The sequence below is a fragment of the Malurus melanocephalus genome, unplaced genomic scaffold (assembly GCF_030028575.1).
Source record: "Malurus melanocephalus ecotype Western Australia unplaced genomic scaffold, MMel_1.1 scaffold_3, whole genome shotgun sequence".
NCBI classification, from domain to species: Eukaryota; Metazoa; Chordata; class Aves; order Passeriformes; family Maluridae; genus Malurus; species Malurus melanocephalus.
Genome location: NW_026623235.1, coordinates 6,214,401 through 6,240,811, shown reverse-complemented (window position 1 = coordinate 6,240,811; position 26,411 = coordinate 6,214,401). Strand labels below are relative to the sequence as shown.

Sequence of the window (26,411 nt, the reverse complement as noted above, 5' to 3'; positions counted from 1 at the left end):
CTGCTGCCCAGAAACCAGAACTGCCATGGCTGTACCTAACCTACAGCCAGCTCCACTGTGAGCTACCTGGTTCCCATTAGCACTGACGGGAATTAACACCAAGTTACCAGTGGWATGTTTAAAATACAACTAACAGTTCCCGTTCCAGTGTGTCACTCAAGGCCCAGTATATTGCATTTACTGGTGAGTTTGGCAGTGGCAGACAGTGCTGTCCAAGCACCACTGTCCATGGCTAAGGTTAACCAGGCCCAGGAAAGCTCTTAGCTGGCTTGAGGCAATCTTGAAAGGTTCACACTCAGACCTGCCCAGGGGATGCCTGYTTTATTTAGCCTGCATGTTAACTGGGATTTGAAACACCATCCTAGGGAGAAGGGGAACCTTGGGAAAACGTACGTCTCCATGGTGCTGGGTTTGGCTTGTGTAGGATTAATTTTTATACAAGAATCTCTATCAACACCCTCCTAGATGTAAAAATCAGCCCCAGAGGTCCCCAGCACYGAGGTGTCTGCACAGGATTAAAGATTTTGATGCCTCGAGCTTCTCACTGGCTGATTCACAGGCCTTTGAAAGCTGATGTTACACACTGGACTAATGCCAATACAATCTTAGTTCTCCATGTTTGTGTGTTTTGGACTTGTCCTTCTTTGGGTGCCATGGCCTTCTCTATTTTGCACTTAGAAAATTAGCACTTCACCAAATACTGAGATGGTAAGTAATCAAGGTTATTTCTTTTTACAGGTCTGCCGYTCCTTAAAAGCAGATTATAGGGATATTTTGAAGCTGTGCAGCTCCCCACAGTATTGTTCCAGGGCATCAAAAGAGTCTTCTTAGCAACACTGAGCAGAGATGACTGGTAATGCAGAAGTTTGAGAGGAGAAATGCCTCACTGTCACAGACTTTAATTTATCTGGTTATAAAGATGGTGTGTGACAAATACAGCAGCTGGCAGGTACTGTGTGTAGGCACTGTATGGAGTGGAGTGATRCTGATGTGATCCGACACATGAAAACAAGAGAGCTCTGATGTAATTGTCCCAAGCTGGGCTTACACATAACATTTATGTGCATTATCTGTTTCCAGATGTCATTTGCAGGAGAAACTAGCCTGGACAGGATAAAAAATGTGATCTCCAAATACATTACAGAGAGACCGAGCAGCTCTGTGTACACCTACAGCAACCAGCAGGTGCCCTTTGTGTACAAAGGGATGCTGTTTTTTTGGGTGGAGTTAATTTGCTTCACAGTCTGGGGCAGTGTTTTGGATTTGTGCTGAACACAGGGTTGATAATGTAGTGATGTTTTTGTTATTGCTGAGCAGGGCTTACACAGAGCCAAGGCCTTTTCTGCCTTTTGTATGGCCACACTGGTGAGGAGGTTGTGGGCACATGGGAGGTTGGGAGGAGACACAGCCAGGGCAGTTCACCCCATCTGACCAAAGGGATATTCCAGACAGTATAACATCATGCCTAGGATATAAAGCAGAGGGAAGAAGGAGGAAGGGGGGATGTTTGGAGTGATGGCTTTTGTCTTCCCAAGTCAGTGTTATGTATGATGGGCCCCCCCGCTCTCCTGAAGATGGCTGAACACATCTGCCTGCCCATGGGAAATGGTGAATTAATTCTTTGCTTTGCTCTGCTTGTGGCTTTTGCTTTCAATATTAAGCTGTCTCTATCTCAACCCAGGAGTTTTCAGGCTTTTACCCTTCCAGTTCTTTCCCTGATCTCACTGCTGGGGCGTGAATGAGCAGCTGCCTGGGGCTTGGCTGGGGTTAAACCACTACAACAGTAAATCGTAGTAAGTCAGCACCCAGTTTCCCCCCCTGTAATTACCGGTGATTGCCGAGCAACCTGGTGGCCAAACCCGAGCCACACTGGTGCCACCTTGCAGCTCACCTTTGGCACAGAAAAACTTGGGTACTGGATCTTATTCCTGCCTGGTGATGTCAGGAGAGATGGAAACCTTGGAGCAAAATACTATAAATGCTATGCAGCAAGCATTAGTCAGGAAAGTTTTCCAGCATCAAACAAGACACCAGGGAGCACAAGTGACCCCTGTCATCCCAAGACAGCCTGTTGCAACAGTTACTCTTGAGTCCTGCTTATTCCAAGTTGAAAGAGAAAATTTGCTCAAAAAAAGCAGTGTAAGGCTCAAGGTTAACAGAATACTTCCAGCTCTGAAGGTGATATTCAGGGCTCAAGAGAAGATGGAGGCAGGGGCTCTGGAGAACATTTCCTGCAGATGACCCTGTCTCATCTCAAATCTTGATGGGTTTATGTGCCTGCTACAGGTTGTCCATCAAGATGGGATCCTCATCACCAAAACACATTTCAATCCACTTTGTAAAAAGCCAAAGCAAAAATTAGTCAAGGTCAGTGCACATCCACCACATTCCCAAAATAGCAACCAATTTCTTGTTACCAATGTTCTCTTCTGCAAGAGTGTTCTCCAGTAGACACAAGAGCAAAGCACTTGATAAAATGGCTGCTATTCTGAAATGCAGAGAACAGCAAATAGATCCAGTAACAAGGAAATTGGTAACGCTTTGCAACCTAAAACCATAATAGCAGGGGTTTGTTTATGTTGAAATATAGGTGAGGGGTACATTTATGCCATACATAAAAGGTATATGAACCAGTACTCAGCACAGTGCCCAGGAGCCCCACACCATCTTTTGGATCCAGGCTCTTGATTCACAACTGCACAAAACATGTCAGGACTCTTCCTGTGATGCAGGAAYCACCTGGCACAGCACGGTCCACACCCAAAGCACAGCAGCCTGGTTCACCCAGTGTTGGCAATAATCCCTACTCCAACAATCCCTTATCTCCTTTCCCTGAAATCATGCCCAGGAGGAGCCTGTGCTGAGGCCATCACAGGTAGAGCACCACTGGTGACAAGGGACAGTCGTTGTCTTGGGGTGTCTCCCAGTGTAGGTAAGGCCCTCATGCTCGCAAGCCACAGCTGGGACCATGGATCCTTATCCCTCTGCAAGCTTCCCCTGCCTGTCCTGCCCTTACAGAATCCTGTCTCACAGTCTAGAGGCACCCATGAAGTCAAACCCACACCACCAGTACTGCTGTGAGTGTACAGACAGCAGTTAGAAGTYGATACTTGTACATACAATTCTGTATACTTCTAGGCAAGACAAATTTTCAGGACCATATCTGTATCAGCCCCTATATCGGGGCTATCAGAAACCACACCTGGAAGAAAGTGTTAAGATGCCCTTGTCTGAATGATGTGAATCTGCATCTGAAGGAAACCASCTGCATCACAGAAACCTGAAAAAGCTGTAGTTGTGTAAGAATGGCTCACATGTGAACAAGGTGTTGACCCAAAGAAAACGTATATGTTCCCATGAACAAACAAATTAACCACAATAATAGCATAGGTGGAACCATCTAAAATTGYATGAGTATGCAACACACCCCAGTGGGTGCTTCTCAGGAACTGCTGACTACTGCCTTAACTATTGTTATATGTATAAGTTATATGTAACTATTGCCTTAACATTAACGAGTATTTCACCATTTGACCCCTCATTCTGCCCTTTGTCATTGGCTGGATTGGTGGCCCATGCTTGAAGATGGTTTTAAGCTCTGAAACCTGGATGCAGTACCAGAAGCCCTTTCTTCCATGGCCTTTCATCACCTCTACCTTCTGAAAATGGTATCAGCAAAGACCAAACACTTCACTCTGCAGCTTCTCTGCCCAAAACTCCTGCTCTGTCACGCACCAGTCAATGCAAAGGCCCATTTCATGCAGAATTGTCGTTTGTCTCCTTCAGCTTTTCGCCAGTGATTTACAACATCCTTTTTCTTTTTGACTGATCCTGCCAGCAGAGTGGAAGCATGGAGAGGACCAGTCATGGTGATTCCAGGATTCTCAGTTGAGTTCATCATCATCAGTGGTATTGGACAGCAGCACAAACAACAGCTGTGTGACCAGGTGGATGATCTGCTGAGCCCRGTGGCACAGCTAAAGAGGAAGCAGAATGGTTAAGGAGCATCAGGGAGTTTGACAGGGAAACAGACTGGTAGAATCATCCACGCCCTGGCCTCCTAGAGACAGGAGCAACCACCAGAAAAAAACATGATCAGAGGTCTCCTGTATCCTTCCCCCAGCTGGCAGAAAGCAGTAGCTCCAAAGAAAGAAGTAAATGGAAGCAAGTCCTCAGTTGGGCAGCAGATGAAACCCCTCCTTGCCYACCTCACTCTCTCAGGTACTTCTGTGCAATATGAGACTCTGGAGATGGAATACCGTCAACATGTGATGAGGATGAAGGTCCACATACACCGGAGATGTTGACAGGGTCAGAARGGCCTAAACCATACATAACAACCACCTCCATGAGGAAGAAAAGATGGGTTATACTTGTAGGTGATTTAAGGGGAGCAGAGGGTCTAATGTGCTGGATAAAWGCTCCTCTTAGGGAAGTCTTATGGGGCCCAGTTTCCGGACATCTCCAGGAAAGTTGCAAGCCTGGTATAGCTCTACTACCCATTACTGTCCTCCCTGTGGGTGGTGAGGGAGCCACATCATCCCAGTCCAAAGAGAYTTCAGCACCTTGACTTGCTTGATAAGGGAATGTGGAGCACAGGTAATTTTTTCCTCTATCTTTCCAGTTGCTGGCAACAAGAAGAAACACTGGGCTCACACCAGGCTTGCTGGCATTTTRTGGGATTCACCTTTCTCAAAAGCAGAAGATTCTTTGCTCAGGAGCCACCAGAGTTTGTTGATACACCTTTAAACTATACATGACAGGGAGGAGAGATGGTATCAGGCTTGCCTGTGACAAGGTACCCCACTACATCCTTTCAGAATTGGAGAGTGGATTGGTGGATGGACTATTGTGTGAATAAGGAATTACTGCAGTGGTCACATCCAGAGGGTAGTGGTTAACAGCTCTAGGCAACCTCATCTAGCTGAAAATGTCCCTGCACATTGCAGTGGTGGTGYAGTAGATGAGATGCAAACATTCCTTCCAAAGCAAATTATTCTATGATCAGGATTATTTTTCCTATTTATGTTACTTTGCTTATATTAACAGTGGATTTCAGTTACCATTTAAAATACCCTGTCAGCTTTTATTGTCAKCACCTTGAATAATTCTAATGTCAGCAAACTGCTACGCCTCTGTTCACTCTGCACAGCACAGGAGCTTGTGCTGCTCTATGGAGCTCCACAGGGAACAATTTAGGAACTGCTGACACTATTTTCCAGGTAGTACTGTCATGCTGAGCAAGACAGAATTTCAGGATGAATAATTCATTAACTGCCCAWATTTATTCTGGATTGAACGGATTTCACTTTTGTCCAGAATACCCAAGCTGGTTTCAGAGAGCAATATGTMCAAGGATTATGAGCCAGCATAAATTAATGTCCTACTGACACAAAACAAACCCGTGAGCATCAACAGTGTTACAACAAACACCAACACACAGGGTTTAGGGGATGTGAGCAGCCTTTGAAATAGAGCAGGTCACAGCTTATACATGGRAGGCCAGTACAGGCAACGTGCTCCTTTCTCATCTCATCCTTCTAGAGTGCAGCAGCTGAATCCTGGGCCCTTCCCTGCAGGAAAGACACTGAGGTGCTGGAGCATGKCCAGAGAAGGGCAGTGGAGCTGGGRAAGGGCCTGGAGCACAAATCTTGTGMGGAGCTGCTGAGGGAGCAGGGATCATTTAGCCTGGAGAACAGGARGCTCAGGAGGGACCTTGTCACTCTCTACAGCTCCTGAAAGGAGGGAGTAGCCAGGTCGGGGTCAGTCTCCTCTSCCAGGCAATCAGCAACAGGACAAGARGAAATGGCCTCAGGGTGTGCCAGGAAAGGCTCAGGTGGTACATCAAGAAGARTTTCTTSAGTGAAAGGGTGGTTAAACATTGGAATGAGCTGCTCAGGCAAGTGTGGACTTGCCACYCCTGGAAGTGTTCAAGAAACAACTGGACATAGCATTTAGTGCTATGGGTTAATTGACATGGTGGTAGTGTTCAAAGTTTGGACTCGATGATCGTGGTGGTCTCTTCCAAACACAAGGATTCTGTGATTCCAGGATACTGTCTCCTCTTTAATACAAACAAGTTTTCCCACTACTGCACAATGTGAACATCTACAATCTCMCTATTATGTAGCTACTTCTCTTGTCCCCTCTACTCTCTCCAACACTCCTGAAACAGAGGGATAATCAGGTACATCATGCTTCCTCATGCCCACAACACTTATCAAAGGGCACATTAACACCATTAAATGTTGTAGTGTAGAAATCCTTTGAATTAACCTCTTCARAGTTAGAAGATACACAGACAACACAAAAGCTGCATCAAGTACATGTGTGTTCTGCTCCTCTCAGGTGCTGAATCATGYCTGTGACAAAACCTTCCTGGCATGTTGCTTTATTTTGCTGCATATAGGTGTAGAAAACGAAAATCAGGATTCTTACAGACCATCTGCTGCATGCTGTGGCTTAGCACTACAGCTGTTGGATTCCATTTTTGGCTATTTTACCTATTGACATTACACATTCACTGCCAGCTTTATATTTCTTAGTCTGAGATGACTCAAGAACTGCTTTTCTCATGACTTCTCCTCCATCCCCCAACATCTCTGTGCACCCATGAGAAAATAACTGCAGTCAAGTAGTACAGAACACAGCTTGAAATTCAGCCCTGCAGCTTTTCTTCTCTGGGGCAGAGCTGGTGGGCCACCATCCAGCTGGAGCAGGCACCCAGCCATTACTGTCCAACACTACCAAAAACCAAATCATCAGTAGTCTCAGCCACATAGCCATTTCATGGTCCCATTTTAGGCTGACCCTACACACACACACACACACACACACACACACACATACAAGATTTGTCTCTCCCCAATAAGCAATAAGCAATTTCCAATAAGTGATTTCTACCCCAATCACCAAGACACTTAACCAGGCATTGAATTCAGGAAAGGAAAAGGATCCTTATATATATAGATATATAAATTTAAGCAGATAAATCAGAATTTAACAAAACTCGTTTAACCAGASACACACACAAAAATAATCTACAGATATAATAACTTTTTATTTACGTAAGCTGAGGATGTGTATTTGGCTCAGGACTTTTTATCCATGACTTTAAAGAGACTGCAAATAATATAAAAAAATAAAAAACGTAAAATTAATATTTTCAAAATTGTCACAAATTTTGAAAACACTTGTATAAATTCTGCAAACTTTGTGTACCCTTAAAGGGGCATAATTTAGTTACCATATATAATGATATTTCAAAATATTAGTACTTTACCTAAAGTTTCAACATAGACATATTCATGATGAATGTAATTTCAAGAGGGTATCAAAAGCGATCATGGTTAGAAAAATATACATACTTTCACTTCTGGAAAAGAAAAGGTCATTTGAAATATCCATCAAATAAAATACTAAATAAAGTCTCTCCACAGATTTTTTCACAGTCCAAGATAAAATGTATGTTTATACACAGCTTATGCWATCTGTCATTTTCAAGGTAGAATCACAGTTTCACCAGTACAGAAGAACAAAGTCTGTTACTGCTCTCCTGACTGTTGGCTGCACCCACGTGTGATTGTTTAGGCAAGACAAAAGAATAGAGCCGTAAGTGATACCCAAACCAATCATAAGAAAGGTAAAGAAAATGCAGATGCGCAAGAGCAAAGGAAATCACACCGATAACGAGAACAYTGAGAGGAATAGTGACCAATAGGAATAGACATGAACTCTTTAGTAGCATGCAGTAATTCCTACARGAAAAGTAATCCCACCACACTCCAAGTATTAAAAGGACACTTTCATGGTGCTTTTCGATCATTTTTAGAAGTAACATTAAAGATTACTTTACTTTCTACTGGAAATAGCCTGGACTGAATTTGTTTCAGTGGATATAGGTTGTTGCTGTGCTTCAGTTCATGGCAGTGTTAAACTTCAGTTGCACACACAACCAAGCAAAACAACCCCATACTTCTAAGGTTWTAAAAGGAAGTGAGATAGGAAGAAATTTTCAAAAATATGTGCTTCCACTACCTGAGTGCACTGCAGTAGCCAAGAAAGCTATGATTTGGTCATTACTTGTTAAAATGGATTCTGGTGTAAAGAAGGAATGCAGAAAAGCAACATGGCACTTGCAACAGTAACTGAAATTAAAGATACRGTGACACATCAAGATCTGACATCCTTTACAGTGTCCTTTTAAGTGTCAATAGACCAGTATCTTAGCTGCAGCTGAAACAGAAGACAGGCAAATCCTAATGAAACAAYCAAATCAAGAATGTTACAATATTTCACAGTAATAAAGTCTATGGAACTACTGAACAGAAAAAAGCATGAAGGATAATAGCAGCATATGGTTTACAGTTTTCACTTCTCAGTTTATTAATATTAGTGGTGCACTCAGCAATGCATAAAGCAAGGAAAGAARTTCGGTCAAAACTGGCAATTATCTACCACATCAACACTTAATTATGGTCYTTGTAAACAGCTAACTCCTTTTTGAACTTAAATTGCAAAGAAAAGAATATTTACATATAATATATATGTATATAACCACAAAAGCAAAATTAAGTTAAATCCTTATCAAGGAAATTGCATTTTGAGGAGAAAAAAACCATAATACAATATTAAATAGTACATGTCCAAAGATTTTGAAGGCATTGTGATTTTCATGCTTTCTTCCTCCAGTAATTTTTCCCTGGATTTTAATAGATTAAATACTTCATTTCAGAGTAAATAAGTGGAAATATTATAGAGCAGCTCCGGTAAAGAACAGCTCCACTACTGAAAATTGCTCGAGGCGTGGTAATCCAGGACTCTGACTTAAAGCAAAAATAAACGGCGTAYAAGGCCACAGCAAAGAAGTGGCCAATCAGTACCATTGGTTTAGGAGATAACCTGCATTAAAAATAAACATAAGACTAGTAAATAAACAGAATCAGAAAGAACAGATAAATTTCCATTTTGCAAATACAGATCTAAACTCAAGATCACACACCCCCCTTCTGATTTAAGCAGCTCTGGTCCTGCCATCTCAACTCAAAAACACACACTTGGTTCTCTTGGAACTGCTCCACACTCTGTGTTCCCTTCTACAGCACAGCCAATATACTGCTGCTTTCTCTTCATTTCTGATACTCTTGTCTACCTTATCTTCCCCTAAAGGAACATTTTCAACAGGTTCTTCAGTTTTAGCTCTGACTCCAAAGAGAGAAATACAAAAGCACACATTCTCCTATGTTCAGAGTAGTGGTATTTACTTTGCATTCATTAGTTTCTATGAGTTCATTCAAACACCTTCACAACTAGACACTTCCCTGTTTCTTACAGTCTTTTATGGGAGGCCTCACCATTCACTATTCTCAGCTTGTCAATTAGGAAACATCTCCCAGCTGCTCTGCTGGTCTGGACCCTTTCACCTCATTCAAACTCCTGTGCCACCTATACTAATTTCTCTCTGGTTTAGAGGAATCTTTTACACAGGAAAAAAAAAACAAACCAGTCACTATTAAAAGACTTCGTTTCAAATAAAGCTCCAACCTTTAGTATAATCTTAAAAAGCTAGGCTCATTTGGGTCATCCTCCCTGTGCTGAGCTGCCTGATGGAGAGCAAAGCAAATCTCACGGGGGCTCACAACAACCACTGCCAGCACAGTGAACTTACACTGAGAGCAATCCAACAGGACCTGAGACACATTCTCCTCCAAGTCTGAAGTAATGGAAACAYGCTTTCTTTAGCTGATGCAAGGAATCTACAAAATGAATTAAAATGAATAAAAATTAAATARTAATAATTAAAATGAATAAAATATAATCAACACATMCTGAAACATTTTTCTGCACACACAATACTGATATTAAATCCAGGATTGGTAGCTGTTTTTTTTGTTCTATTCAGCTGGACTTTAAGCTGTTTTTATTTACACAAAGGACAGTCTAACAGAATATCTATGTATTTTTGTATTAACTGCCTATTGTTTTCTTTGTTTTGGGGTTTTTCTTTGGTTTATTAGTTAAGGCTAACTCCTGACTTGCCTTCACATTGCTAAAACTCATTCTACATCATACCAGAACTAAACAACTAGGCAAAGAACACAAGAAAACTTATTAAAATTATTTGATTAATAWATTTATATCAAATATACATATATATTCATTCATATAAACACACAAACACATTGATACCTGCTCATACACATCCCCTCCCCAGTCACATTTATTTAATAAGTTGTAATTAGTCAGAGGTTATCTTTAAGATATATTTACCATCTGTGGCAGCAAAGAGTTCATAAAGTGCCTGGGCAAGAACATTTACTACAAAAGAATGAGATTTTTTTCTTGACCAGTAAAATGTTCTTTTTGCCTGGGGAAAAAAAAAAGGAGTATTCATCAGTAAATACAGAGGAACATTCAAATGACTCCCAAAGTGGTGGCAAGAGTAATGYTTGTGGAAATATAGAAGGCATTTAGTGATATGCTAGATCAGTTCCAGCTAGGTCATTAAGGAATTTTGGAAACTTGCTGAACCAGTTATCTGGGCTCCTCTTATATTAAATATAGGGAGAAAAAAGGCAGTTCCAGAACAAGCTTCATCTCATCTTACAATAGGTATCTGGGATACAGCTGAAAGCTGAAGGATAACACTTAGCTAGCTCCCTCAATTGACTGATAATAAGTAGGAAATGACTGGAAATCTGACTAGATGAGATGGAAGTCTCCGCATTTGGTTCAGGTTAAGTCCTGACATTCAGGGTTTCTCTAAGTGCTTCTCAATTTTCAAATATACTTTTTGAATCACCTACTTGTAGTTTACAATTATACCATCTGTAGTTTAGCCAAGACATTAAATTAAAAGCAGTAAACAAATAAATAAGAAATCTTATCTACTCATCAGAATTTTGGGACTAAGTCTCACTGAAAAAATAAACCTTGCATGAACACTGATGGTGCAGATCCTGGGAAAGAAGGATGCCTTCTAACTCACTATGCAGATTAATGCAGCAGGCAAAAGGCCAATGGAGCACTGAGATGTCTCTTGAAAGACGTGGTRCAGAAACTCATTATTGTCTAAGTTCCATTCACACAAGAGCAATGGTCCAAACCCACATTTAGGATCAATCTGGTTACAAATACACTACTAAAATAGGAAAATCAGGTTATCCTAGCAAAGCATCCTGTGCTTTGGCTAGACACAGCACACCAGTCTCCTTAAGTAAAACACATCAGGTCAGTAAGCAAAGTTTTGAAACTGCCTCTTTCCGCAGAGGCACAGCAGTCACAGATCACAGCTCCACTAGTGAAAGCCTGATGTCTGATTATTCCAGCCAAAGCTTTTAAAACTGCTGTGCCTCACCAATAACTTACTTGTCCCTGAATTGCATGAAACTTAGAAGTGTGTCACTAAATTGCAGCAGAAGCTGTCTAAAATAAATCCAAATTGAGAATCACCTTAAGTATATCAGAATCTTCATAAAGGTCTGGGATATCTTGGAGCAAACTTCTCCATATTTTAACATCATTTAAAATAACACTCATTCCYCCACCAGTTAGAGGGTGTCTTATATTATATGCATCTCCTAAAAGAAGAACACCTAGAAAAAAGAGAACAAACAATAGGAGACTGTACAACCATGATGTCATTTTAAAATTCAAATCCTGTCTAAAAAACATCAAACTTACTAAGAATTTGTTCCCACTAGGAAATAAGATGATAACAACTAGAAATTAAAAAACAAACCAAAAAAAMMCCACAAASTATGTCTTTAAATTAAAAGACTTAAAACAGCTTTAATATGATCAAGGTCAAAGTCTTYTTTTCCCTATAGGTATGTATGTGCATGTGTGAAAGAACACACTTTTTAAGTTAATTTTTTTTACTGTTTTAATAAGGTATTTTTAAAAGGACCACACTTACATAAGCTTGAGCAACTGAGTAAATTAAACTTAGAGATAAAGGAGGCATTGAWTTAACATCCAGTATCAATATAAACATTCCAATTAAATTATGTCCAAGGTATACATTTTCAAAATACTATTTTTCAGAGAAGATTTATGAGACAGTTGTATTGCACAACAAATACACATCTATGACAACAATGCCCCAGAAAATGTTTATAATGCCTTTTTCATTCCTTTTATTTCATAATACACACCTTTCTTGTTCACAGCTGAAGGAGGCAAGAAGCTGGCTGGCATAGTCCTTAAACGATCATTCTGAACTGCTATTAAGAATGGTTCCTTTAAGTGATCTGCAATAATTAAATTATTTTAGTTACAGTAGTTAGACAAAGTCACAAATAATTTGTAACTGTCCATTTTAATCTCTTTTTAGAGATCTCACAGAATCATAATGGTCTKGGTTGGAATGGGACYTTGAAGATCACATAATGCTAACCCCCCTCCCACGGGCAGGGACACTTCCCTAGACCAGGCTGCTCAGTCCCATCCAACCTGGCCTTGAACAYCTYCAGGGATGGGACAGCCACAACTTCCCTAAGCAACCTGTTTTAGTGCCTCACCACCCTCAGAGTAAAKAATTTCTTCCTAATATCTAATCTAAATCTATTCTCTTCCAATTTGAACCCATCCCCCCTTGYCCTGTCACTGGCTGCCCTTSTCAGTAGTCCTGCCCYATCTTTTTTGTAGGCTYCCTTCAGRTACTGGAAGGCCACAATTAGGTCAGCCCAAAGCCAWCTCTTTTCTAGACTGAACAAAACCAACTCTCAACCTCTCCTSATAGGAGGGGTCCTCCATCCCTCTGGTCAGCTTGGTGGCCTCCTCTGGACTTATTCCAACWATTCAATGTCCYTCCTGTGCTGGGGACCCCAGAGCCTTGTATACTCTTTCTAAATTGCTAACCTCATAGATGAGAGCTGAACAAACTTGTGTGTGCTGTTGTGTGGTGTGGAACCAAAGAAGGGTGAATGGTTGCTGAAACAGTGACTGCACACATGGAAAAAGCTATGCAGTTCTATGGATTCAGTAAAATGTGTCTTTTTTTGGCACATTTAAACATGACAATTATATGAAGGTCTTTCTAGACTTACCAGGTAGCTGTGGATGAATGTTCTCAATCATGTACTCTTTTAAATTTTTTGGCATTTCTCCTCGAATATCAACAAGGACCCGAGTTTCAGTTGAAGAAATCTTATAGATTAGCACAGGACTCGTTTTAGCTAAAACAAGTTCAGCATAATTAGCTTTAAACTGTGACGCATCCTTAAAAAGGAAAGAAGGGGGAGAAAGATTGAGACTGATWAATGAAAGGATTTTAAACATCAGACATACAAAATAATTTTCTAAAACACTTGAAAATAAAATCCTGTATCATACTAAGTTTTTATTATTTTTCTCTTAAATGAAGAAGTGTTTTCAAAAAAAAAGTTCTGATCTTCAGTGTAGCAACAATTCTTTTGCCAATTCATTTTAGTATTTACTAGCATCACTAATTTATCCATTTCATTTGAATAGCTCACCAGGTTTTATCACCATACATGCCATTGAAAACCTGTAATGTAATCAATGTAGTAGTTTTCAGTAAGTTCATTTTGTTTTCTTTTCATGAAGAAAGTGGTGGGAGGGAAATACACTAGTCTAAATAGAACTGCTTGGAGACACTAGCTGAAAAAGAATCATAGGGCCCTACCTATAGGGGTCTTAAAGGAGATTCCAAAAGTAGAGAAACTTGAGCAAAGCTAACTGGATTAGGGACCCAAAAAGTTCCTCCAAGTCAGTGTTCCCAGTCTCACAAAAATTCTGTTAGCTTTGGTTCATTCTCCCTTAGTTATTTTTTCTGTTAATGCAACAGTTAATGCAGCAGACACAGAGGGAAAGATCCAGCYAGGATTTCAACCTGGATTCTCAAACCACCCAGCTACCAACCCAGATTCCCAGTCTAAAACCAGGACACCACCTTCTCTCTTCAAGTTTATAGGTCCTGAAGGCAAATATGGACCCGGTTACAAGGTACCCCTGCAGGCAGGAGCACAGTTTGGGTGCCTTTCTGGAGTAGAACACATAGGTGGCTTGACTCACAGCTGCTAGGATGATTTAAAAATCAAGATTTTTACTCCCTGACCATCTTAAATGCCAGTATCTTAACACAAACCTGTCAAAACACCTATACCCAGGAAAACAATTTCACCAATTGACTCCCAGTTTACAATAGTGCCTACTTTAGCTTAGTGCTAAATAAAACACAGGACTAATGTAAAGTGGCATTACGTGTGCTGTAAAGTGCTGGAATGTGTTTTCTTGTAAAAAAAAAATTATATGAACTGGTCTAGTGAGTTCAGTGCTCAGTTCAAATTAGTGATGCTGAATCACAGTCCATTTTCTTAAACACTCCCTTCTTCAAATATATGCTTAAGGTTAACCCTATACTCCACTCTTCAAATCAGAAATCTAAYTTTTAACAACAATATCCACTTTAAAAAACAAAGTCAAAGCAGGCTCAGAGTACTTATAAGTGTTTTAAGAGTTGAAAATATGATCTGTAACTGAACCTAATATATTAAGTCTGACACAGTAATCCTAGAGCTCGGATGGAATATGCATCAACACTTTAAGAGTTAAAAATACTGAACAAAATTTCCAAGCACTTCTCAAAGGGACACAGAAACTGACAGAACAGTTGGACAAATATCCAAAAGCACAGCTCAAATTGAGTCTGTTGAAAAAGAAAATTAATAACAACATACTCTGTGAAATTCACAGCCACATTAAGAAACAGCAGCAGAGTGATTTATTAAGTATTATAAATAAAAGTTACCTTCAAAATGCAACCAACAAAATGGGATGAAACAGTAACTTTGTTGGATATCAAGTTTTTCCTGAACTTGGAGAAAAGTCCATCAGCTACAACTGTAAGTGGGGCATGAAGTTCCTGCAGCATTAATTTAAAAAAAAAAAAAAACAAAAAAAACTCTCAATTTTGTTTCAGAACAATTGAAAAGTAATTCCCAAACTTTCCTTTGCAACTGTAGATGAGATGCTTTAAAAAACAATAAACATCTAAGAGGATCACAGATCATATTAACAACATATGTATAAAATGCTGTATTTTTGCCTTCCTCATATTCATACTTACCTATTTGCTCTAAAAGCTGATCTAACAATATACCCCAGGCTTTTTAGACATGCATTCAGAAAACAGTTATGGAAACTGTATAGAAATTTTGATTAAAAAAATAAAATAAAGAAGAGTATTTGCTCCCTTCAGGCTCTAATATTTTCCAGGAGAAAAAAGAAAATAAGGAAGAATTTCAAATTAAAAAACTATGCATAAGCAACTAAAGAATACCAAACCAAAGTGCAACAAACTGACAAGCAGTAAGCATATGGGCTCATCTTCAAAAGACCAAGCAGGGAAATCTGAGCAGTTCCCAGTCTATTTAGGAGCTATAACAAATAGTATAAATAAACAAAATACATATCTGACTAAACTGATCAGGTTCAGCCTTAAGGTCTGTGCAAATTCCTAATGTTTAACACATACATTGTTCTCAAACACAAGCAAATTATTCCAATTACTAAAATCAATTTTTATGCCTTTTATTTTCRTGGTAATATAACAACATTATTATACTAGGAAGCATTTAAAGGTCAGTGTTTCCTTCTACCTACAGCTTTCTCCATGTCATTATGTTCAGTGATTGAACTTTAAATGACAATAGATTTACACCAAACATTAGTCTGTAACTTTCAGTAATTTAATATGCTTGGCAGAAACAGTCAAAAGTATTTGTCCTTTTAAGTTTTCAGGTTCTAAGTGAGGCAAAAAAACCCACACTGTGTTTCATTAGTGCTCCTGGGAAATCTTTTACTATTGTATGGAAGCATCTGGTGAGTCACTATGTGAGTGGGTTCCTCTATGAGCAATTGCCTCCAATATTGGTGTGAATTAATAGAATTATAGAATATTCTGAGCTGGGGGACTCACAAGGATCAAGTCTGACTTCATTTGGTCACACAAACCTTACTATCTTTTGCTGTGTGAAGGGAAGTTGGAGAAAAATCAAATGAGAGTAGATCTGAGTAAAATAATATATGTTTTATGGTGTCTGTGCTTTTCGAAGCAAGCTCCTGAGTAAAATTAATAAAATCTCTTTTTTATGGATTACTAGCTTGGGTGATTGCAAGCCCTAATTATTCCTGCAATTAGACCAAAGTCACCTGTACACATCAGTTTCCTGCTGTCTAATGAGTGGAACAGTCAATCTACACTTTTTTCCACAGTCAACACAATAAACCTTGAGCATATTCAGTTGCCTAGCTTTGATAAACTTTGTAAGTTGACTTTTAGTATACTAGCTAATTCGAACCTCATTTAAGAGAACAAAATCTCAGAGGTAATAAGGTGGAGAATGTGGGATGGAGAGAACAGAAAAACATAGATACACAACACAGATCAGCCTCCTTTCTTTATAAAAGTGGGCTTGGGAACATGAACAGGTTTGAGTTTGGGGTTTTTATTCAACTACGAGGTTCCTAGCTGTAAAAATTCACAGGTAGGGAAACACAATAAATAGAAACGTTTAATGGAAATATCTTACACTAGATTTCTAAAATCAAAAGAGATCTAAGTCAGCAAATGAAACAGGTATTTCCAGCCACAGAACTTCAGCACTCAGGAGAAAAACAAGAATTTCTTTATCCCCAGTATACAGACAGAAAACTTAAGGCCTTTAGAACAACATCCACACTCTCAGGAAAGATGCAGACTGGAACACTGGTCACCCTACTGCTGGTCAGATGTCACACTTACAATTATAACAACATCCATAAGTGTGTGAAACTTAAAATCAAAGCTCAAAATGTGCACCTTCCCCTTCTACCTCTCCAACAAAACGAAAACATGGATCATAAGGCCAATTGAATTTGGAAAATAAACCCCAACAAACACCCTTTCCCTGCAAAAAACCCTCCTCCTCTCCAAACTCCCTGTCTTTCCCATACCCATGACTCAGCGGCTTATTTTCCTAGAGTGGATTTCCTAACATGGTTTCATTCAATTTACATGGCATGTAAGGCAGACGAAGAAACACAACTCGGAATTCACTCCTCCTCCAGCTACCTCAAGAGGGGTCAAGGATGTTGTCACCCCTCTGCTCTCTAACAGCACTTAGCCATCAAGTGGGCTGAAATGGCACTTGCTGAGGACAGTCTGAAGTCAGCTCACTCCTCTACAGCTTTGGCAAGCACTTTAAAAAGGCCCTCTCCCATATGGTTCTATGCTACCAGTCCCACTTCAAAATGACTTAGAGATGAAAGATGTTGTTAATAATCCTCAGAGCAGGATCCTACAGCTACTCAGRAACTTTCTCCATTTAGTATGCAGGGCAGCATGGCATAGGCAGCAGATTGCCTTCTTTCCCATCAGCACACATCTACATAACTTTAGGCAGCARAGGAACTTCAAAGTCCACAAAGATTACAAATTTGGTTTTCCTGGAGAATAGGCAGCATAACCAGAACTTCAGCACAGGGGTTCTACCCAGACTGGTCTTTCCTAAACTTTTTTAGTTCACACAAATTCATAGCATTTAGCCAGCAGTTTAGCATTAGTTGATGCAAAGAACATTAATCAAACCAGTGACACAACTAAAATATTCCAGAAATCTCTCATCCAAGAAACAACCAGACAGAATTTTCCCTATGAACAGGTAGCTTTCTCATTTTCAGTCCCACACTAGAAAGTGGAAGCATATGTGGAAATGCAGACCACTACCCACAGGCAGGGCACCAATGTTAATATATTGGTTTTCTCAGCARGAACTCTCTAAAGATTTTAAACTCCAGACATAAGAATAATGAAATAAATAATTAACTGAATTCTCCAGAGACACTGAAAGCAGAAGCTGCGTAAGAAGTTGTAACAAGAATTCCCATATTCCCAGACTGTATCTGCTAAAAAGTAAATCTCCCTTTATTAGATCTTTCATTTTCTTGATAACTGCATTATTTCTGTACCAGTGCTCTGAAATACAATTTTTTAAAAAATAATATATATAAAGCAACGCTCAATTTTCTCAATAGTTTAACAAAGGTTGTAACAGAAAACTATTTTACCTTGGTGTCTCCAGTTTCTTTGTCCTTATACTGAACACCCACAACACAGTCATCTTCCTCAAGTAACTGTAACACAGTCCCTTCAATGAATTTTGCACTGAAATGAAATAAAGGAATTAAAGCAGAAGATAATTAATGATGCCAACATTTCAAGGCACCAATACAGAAAGAAAATCAAATTTTCAACAATCTTGTCTTTGCCCACACACTTGGTTTAAATTTTGCAAAGTGCTCTTGAACACTTTCTGAAGCCACATTAAATGTCAAAAAGTGTTGGTCATAAATTTCAGTTTGACGTTACCTTTGGTTTGATACTTGAATATTTTAAATACCATACTGTTTATCATAAACACCCTGCCACTTAGCAGAGTCCCTAGCTGTGCTCCATGGCCAGGTGAGAGATGCTAAGAGAAGTTTCACCTAATAATAATGGTCAGAAATCAGGCAGCTGACTGAGTCATCCCTCAAAAATGGTGGGGATTGCTGACAGAGCAGGTGAGACCTAACTCCAAGGAGAATAAAGAGCAGGATCAGCTCTTTAAAACCCTTAATGTATACACTAGATAAAAGTCAGGCACCTACTTCTCAGAGCAGTCCAAACTAACCTAACCAGTTTAGGACACAGATATCTAGTTTGTCACCTAAGGAATTCAGGATAGGGGTTTGTTTTGGTTTTTTTTCTATTTATGCTTTTAAAGTTCTGCTAAGAGTTATGTTCAAATGAAGCAACCCTTGATTCTATTTCCCAACATGAGCTATTTTGGGTTCATAAATTTATTCTCCGTAAACTTATATCCTTGTTGGGTCTGAGCTGTTAGACCTGATCACAGCACTTCAGACTTAGCAGCTTGAAATGGGACCCTCTCCACCTCAGAAATATTCCATATCCAGATGGAATTCCACAACTTGGAGAACTGAACTAAAGGTCCATGTGAGGATACAACAGCTTTCTATTTTAGGCTCTTAGAAGGAAAACAAGCAGTTCAATTAATGTTTTTTTTTTCCTGTCATCCAGCACAGAAATTTCAGAGAATATTGTGACTGGCTTAATTTATCAGGCAACAGGCACACTGGCTGTATCAAAATATGAATGGTTATAAGTAAGGACACAACAGAAACGTCAGCAGCGAGTGCAGTAGCATGCCAGGGAATCAGACTTCTGCAGATCCTATCAGCTTGAAGTTTCTTTTATAGTTGTCATTTCAATTACCTATGTAAGTGCTCACWTTTTCTTCTGGTTCTCACCCACTATAAATTATTTATAATTATATATAATTAGTTTATTATTATAAACCAATGATGCCCTACCTCTTTCTGCGGCAAAAATAATTTTACTCATCTGAAATACATTCATATTGCCTAGTAAACTTATAAAGAGGATATACTAATCAGTAATAATTATCCCCTATATCTTCAAAAGCTTTGAAATAAAAAGCAAAATCTCCTGGCACTATTAAGAGTTTTTGACCTTTTACTGCACATAAACATGCAGTTTTCTATGCCACAAATTAAATGGCAAGCAAGCCTACACAAAACATTAAAGAGTGCATACAAAAATGGAAAAGAATTTAATTCAAGTCACAAACATGATTTTTGCAAGTTTTTGCTTCAAAGACTGTGTGCAGCTACTGGAGTTTTCCCTACAAGCTGAGCAATCAGATGCCCAAATTTCATTAAACTTAGACCCTCAGCAAGGCTTTAGYTTTCAGAGGTAGTGAACGCAATCACCATTAATTTTATCTGTATTACAGAGCAGCTATCTTTAGTGCTGCTTCCAGTAATTCATATGATATAACYAATATGAAAGGAGAAAGCAATTTTCCAGCTCAGAATACTGTGTTTGGTAAAAATATGATAATGCCATATTTTCCTTGTAAGGGTACATATGGCATTATGATATTCCTAGGGGAAAAAAAGACAAAACAAAAAAATATCACACAGAAAACAGCACCTAGAATCTATTCTGTTTCAATAAAAGCTTACTTCTCACCTCCTGTATAAAAGAAAGAAAACAGTTAAGAGAAAATACCAAATACTTATTTTTATTTTCATTATGAAAAGAAGTTGTCTTCAAAATTCTGAAATATACAAGTTAGTAACTGGAAAGAGCTACCTCCTTTTAGTACTCCTTTTTAGTTACTCTGTTTCACATCTTGTTGTCAAAAAAGAAAGCAAAACATGCAAATGTAAACGCTTGATTTCTAGCATCACTGATAACATCAGTGGAAAAGTTACGTGATACTGCCCATTGCAGGAGGGTTGGACTACATGGCCTTTAGAAGTCATCCCTTCTAACCCAAACCATTCAGTGATCTAAGAAATTCTGCCAAATTTCCCATTCATGTTTTGTCCAAATAAGTTCTGTGCACTGCTCACCAAGAAGAGTTCACTACTTCTGGTAAAATGCCAGACCCAAGAAGCAGCAGAAGAGAATCAACTCTTCACCTGTGAACTGTTCTCTCACAGAGATGGGTAAATTCCTTGCCAAATATTTAAAGCCCATACTCCCTTAGTTTAAAGATTAAGTTGTCCCAAAGGGTGATATATATATGATATGTATGTGTTTGTAACTTATGAGCTTGTCTACCGAGAACAGAATGAGTAACTACTTTCTCTCACTCTTGTTCACCACAGCCCTCTGTATTGGGACAGAGGGAAATGGTTAAGGAATCTTATGGAAATGCTGGAAACAATGCTTTTGAATCTCTGGATCCCAACTGTGCTGTTCACCACATGACTCACTTGGGCTCTGCCATAGCTGCCCTTCGGAGACCCATGATGAACTGGCCATGATGAAAAGATCTTCCACTGGCCACGCGTCCATCTTCAGATGTTGGATAAGGAATCTCAACCTCCAGCTTGCTCTCTAGGTCATGAATTATGTAACCATTTACTATTTGTGAATCAATACCTTCTACTGTATCTGCAAAATACAAGCCAASAGATAGGTTAAAATAAGTCTTTAAGAAAGCTTAATTATTTATTAAAGGTGTTTACTTACACAGGGTACAGTTTTCTTAAGCAAAACACATATGTTGAAAGATATTTGCTGTATTTTCAAAACAGCAAATTGGAAATACACAAGCGATTTTAATTCAAATGCARAGCACAGATAATGTATTTTTCAACTTTTTTTGTAGGCATGCTTTTACTAAATACATTGTTGAGTGTAGTAACTCTTGCGTTACAGATCTATCTACATTTTGAAATGTACTCACCTTCAAGACCCAAGTCTCGAAGAGCCTTATATCCTCCAGGCTGCAATAATTCTCCAACTATCCTGTCAGGTTCTTTCAGATCCCTCTCTATCACAGTCACCTTCCTTCCATCYCTTGAAAGCACCGTGGCCAAGGAAGAACCAAGGACGCCTGATCCCACAATGATAATTTCTGGATCATACTGGGGTGACAATGTTGTATTTGGAGCAGTCTCTGTCAGATACACATCTGAGAAGTTCACTTCTCTTTTACCCTTTAGAAAACAAAACCAACAAATTTACACATGCCAATGTATCTGTACCATGGCCTTGTCAAGAGGACTGACTTTGGTGTAGCTTTACTCCGACCCAGGGGACTGATGGTCCACTGGTACTTGGAAAGCATCTTCCAGTTTWGTTCTTCCAGAATTGAATCAGTCATACTTTGCATTGCAACAAAAGCACAAAAAGCAGAGAAGAGAAAAACACCCCTGCAAACAAAGTCAAAACCCTTGCTTAAACCTGCTCTGTTCAGCAAAGACAAACCACAACCAAAGCTGTCAGAGAGACCGATAGTTGATATAAAGGGCAGTAAGAAAAGGCTGCCTCATATTTTTGTCCTATAAAGTAAGATTGATACCTTCATGCCAGTGAACCATTCCAGCATGGAGGCCTTAGCACTTTGCAATGAAAAAKGTATTAGATTTACTGGAAAATTTATTTCTCTAGAAAACATATTCCTTTTAAATTTTACTCTAAATGAACCTACCTAACTTACAAAATAGCARCTTACGGTAATATTCAGCATGGAAAAGCATCAGCAGAAGCAGTTGCCTGGGAAATGTTAAAGAAGTGTTCCAGAAATGACAACTCATCKAACAATTAAAAGTATAAGCAAAACCACCATTCATCTACATATAAAGCTGTTAAGAACTGACATACATYGGATTGGACATCAGTTAATACAGAAACTGGTATCTTAAGACCAACTATGTTACAGCATCTTCACAACAGCACCTAACCACATACACCTGAAAGTGAAAAATAGTTTTAAGGGCAACTCCAGTGCAAAGCTGCAARTCATTTCTCCAGCTGGTAGATGAGAGTTCAATTCAGTCTTTCACAAATGCTCAGCACTGCAGTGCTAACATTGGTAAAAATACGATTGCTTCAGTGAAACAAATGCCCAGGACAACACTGACACCAGAATTTCTAGTGCCACAGTGTCATGTTTATACCTACAATACAGCAAGAGTGGAAAACTATCTGAATTCAGGTAACATAATACATTGGTAAAGGCAGSCTTTAACAGAAAAACAAAATAAAAATGAAAAACCTTTGATATGCAGCCAAAATCAAATTTGTGTTTTTCTGTGCAAGGGGTCAGTCCTCATCAAAATGCCCAGAAGTACTCAGGAAAGTAGCCAAACAGTTCTGACCACAGATGTACTGGATATCTATGTCTAGTTCACAGTTTTGGATGGCAGGACTCCAGCTAAGCTCCAGGCACCACCTACAGCTCTCCACTGTCCCACAGCAAGGCTCATGCTGGGATCAAGGGAACAGACTGACTGTCTGAGCAGGTCCTGTACCTATTGTACAAGCAATGACTTCAAATTGACTCTATCTGCAGTTGTCTGAACAAATGTTTTTTATCCATAAATATTAGTAAGCTCATCAGAGAATTACAGAATGGCAGAGGTTGGAACAGGACACCATCTGGTCCAAAGCCCCTGTCCAAGCAGGRTCAGAGCAGACTGGCCTGGGCTGTGTTTTGGATACCTCCAAGGATGGAGAATGTACCACTCTCTGGAAAATGTTGCAGTGCTCAGTCACCCTCACAGTAAATACTGCTTCCTGATGGTCAGAGCAAACATCCTGTGTTTCAGTCTCTGCCCATTACCTCTTGTCCTGTCACCGGGCATTGATGAAACAGCCCTGGCACAGCCCTCTTTGCACCCTCCCTTCAGGTATTGCATACACTGATGAAATTATGAACTCCYTCAGCCTTTTCCTGGCCTTAACAGTTGCTCAGCCTTTCCTCACAGGAGAGATGCTCCATTCCTTCATCTTTACACCAGACTGACAATTGGACATGTTTTTCTGCTACTACAGTAATCCTCTACTCCAAATCGTTCCTCAAACTTTTTTTTTTTTGAGACTTGAAGACCCCTGGTCTACCACTTAAGTAAGTTTCACTCTTTCTTTTGCCATCCAAAACTAACACAAAAATACAACAAATCAAACATCCACCACCCAAAGACAAACCCTCTCCCACCCCTTTCTTAGCTCTCTTCCCTTGCCAGGGCAGAGGGTCAGTGGCCAGAGGGAAGAGCAGCAGGACCTTGCACTCCATGTGCCACGTCTGAATRGAACTTACCTTTCTGGATTTGGGTTGTTCAACTTGTTGAGATCCCTGGGTGGGTCTGGCCCAGAAGAAGCCAACCAGKGGCAAAGCTGAGAGCACATCAGTGAGCACCCCCAGGTGTGACTTCTGCTTCTGCTGCTGCCGCTGCCTGGGCCCCCTGAAGTGGTACCTGTACGATAGCACCAAGCCCAGGGAGAAAAACACCAGCACGGAGAGCAGCACCTCCTTATTAGCGTAAGTCATGATGTCGCCACACTTCTTATACACGTAAATGAAGGAGGCAATACCCAGAAAGGTCCACATCATGAGAGTCACTGTTCCTGGTTGTTGCTCCAAAGCTTCGCCGTCGATGGATGCTGCCCAAAATTGGGTTTCGTGGAAGGGATAAAAAAAAMCTATGTATAGAAAGCGACGATTTCCTTTGCAAGGGAAGGTGGGAAGATCTCAATGGAAAAACAAGGAGCCCTACAAGACGAACCAGCCCCACCTCGCCAGGCTGCCACAGGAGCCTGGGCAGATTCCGAAACCGGAAAAAAAAATACAGAAAATATTTTCTCAAGAATCCTTGAGCTCCGCACGGCACCTCCTGGACACGCGATGCCGGAAGAGCCGGAGCTCGTTCCACCGGCTGCCGGGTCACCCCTCCACCGTGCCCAGCCCTACTCGGTGCCGGGACTCTCCTCTGCTGGCGGCGGCGATGCGGCCGGAGCCCTCACGCCCGGGGATGAGGCGGCGGCGCCGCGTGGGGCGGGGGGAGCACGGTGCACGCCCAGAGGGGCGCGGCTGATGCTCTGCTCTACCTGCCCGCGCCAGGGCACCCCGCAGCCGCCTCACGGAAAGAAGATGCGGTGCCGCTGCCTCCCTCCTTGGCCCTGTCCCGGCGCCTGGCGGCGCCTCGCGGCAGGAATGGGGGGCCGTGGGAGGGACCGAGGGGCAATAGGGGCGAATGGCGGGGGCGGCCCGCGGGAGGGGCGGCCCCAAGGCCATGCTAATGAGTAACGGCCGCCGCCGCCCCGCGGGTACCGCGCGCCCGTGCCTCAGCGGCGCCGGCCAATCGGCGGCGCTATGCCGAGATGGCGCTATGGCCGCCGACCAATCGGAGCGCTGGGGGGCGGGGCTTGCGCCCGCGGGCGATGTGACGCGAAGGGCGGGGCGGGGTTGCCGTGGTGACGGGATGAGGGGCGGCRCCGCTGAGGGGCAGCGGGAGGCCGAGGGCGCTGTGGGCCCTGCACGGTTGGGCCCAGAAAGMAGCACCCATCGGAGACATCATAGAATCGTGGAACGGTTTGGGTTGGAAGGGACATTAAAGATGATCTAGTTATAACTGCGTGCCGTGGGCAGGGACACCTTCCACTAGACCAGGTTGCTCAAAGCACCATCCAGCCCAGACTTGARCACTATCAGGAACTGGGCATACACAGCTTCTCTGCACAGCTTGTTCCAGTGCWCCACCACCYTCACAGTAAAGAATTTCTTACTAATAYCTAAATCTACTCACAGTTTGAAGCTGTTCCCGTTTGTCCTGTCWCTCCATGCCCTTGAGAACAGTCACTCTCCAAGTTTGTGGAATGTTATAGCCCCTTTACATACTGGTCCACAGAGTTTTCTCCATCTCTCTTAGCCTTTTTTCATAAGAGAGGTGCTGTATCTCCTCTGACCAMCTTTGTGGCCCCTGTCTGGACTCACTCCAATGGATCTGTGTCCGTCTTGTGTTGGGCTCCCCACAGTACTCCAGGTGGAGTCTCACCAGAACAGCAAAGCAGAGCAGAGGAGCAGAATCACCTCCCTCAGCCTGCTGGCCAACTGCTTTTGATCCAGCCCAGGATGCAGCTGAGCTTTCTGTTTTTTGGGATCCACAATGGCACTAACCCGTGATCCTCCCATTTCTCCAAGAGGGACTTTTCTTGGACTGTGTACTTGGACTGTGGAATGTGACAATATCGAACAATATCTGTATATCACTGTGTAACAATACTTAAAAGTGAAGAAGCTGYGAAACAAAACAGGACTCCAGGAAGAACAGGTGAAAAAAATAATCAAAACAAATCTCATGCACATGGAGTGGAAGGAGATGARATGTTTGCAGTGGTAAAATGAAGTAGATTTCAAAGAAGGGAAAAACATCTGGTAGGTTCTCAATAAAAGGAGATGAAATTATTTCAATAGTCTTGAATAAATACAGGTGAAATTGGAAGCCATTAAGAGAYAGAGCTTTGGTTCATTCATCAGATCAGTCAGTTCAAGCTTAAAGTAAAGATCCTGTGAGCTAAAGAGATCAAACACAGATTTTTCTATATGGTAATGACACAGGTCTCATCCAACAATGATGGTTATTCTCTCTACAATCAAATGAACTCTAGTGCAGCAGTAGCATCCAAAACCGTAGACATCTATCTGTAAAAATATGTTCACAGCAGGAGCTGCTTTTCGCCAGTGTGAACAAGGGTTATTACAGTTGTCAACAAATTTTATATTTAAACCACTGGAGACTGAACTTCTTAAATACATCTGCACTTGATTTCCCGTGTTCAGTTTATTAATGTTCCTTGTGCCTGCTAAAAATGCCTTTTTCTTATGGTCCAATCTCCACAGATCAAACTAAACTGTTTGCAACCCTTCTGGGCATTTCATGCTAGAGACCAAACACAAGAAGAGTCATATCCTTCAAGTCACTGGAACCAACACAAACCTTCTAAAGACCAAGACAAGTAAATTGATATACATAAATCAACAATTGCTGAAAATTAATACCAGACTAATGCAAGTGCATAGTCA

The 26,411-nt window shown here is 40.9% G+C and overlaps 1 protein-coding gene across 1 annotated transcript; it reads right to left on the bottom strand.

Annotated features, from left to right (window-relative positions):
• Positions 1-7,039: 7,039 nt before the first annotated feature.
• On the bottom strand, positions 7,040-24,594 carry SQLE (squalene epoxidase). Its single transcript, XM_057368477.1, has 11 exons — positions 23,649-24,594; positions 21,291-21,543; positions 20,815-20,995; positions 18,073-18,169; positions 14,774-14,887; positions 13,050-13,221; positions 12,156-12,251; positions 11,452-11,594; positions 10,270-10,366; positions 9,668-9,755; positions 7,040-8,901 (listed from the first exon to the last, which is right to left on the bottom strand). Exons 1-11 carry the CDS (start codon positions 23,940-23,942, stop codon positions 8,709-8,711), a joined length of 1,728 nt encoding a protein of 575 aa, XP_057224460.1. The 5' UTR covers positions 23,943-24,594; the 3' UTR covers positions 7,040-8,708.
• Positions 24,595-26,411: the final 1,817 nt, after the last annotated feature.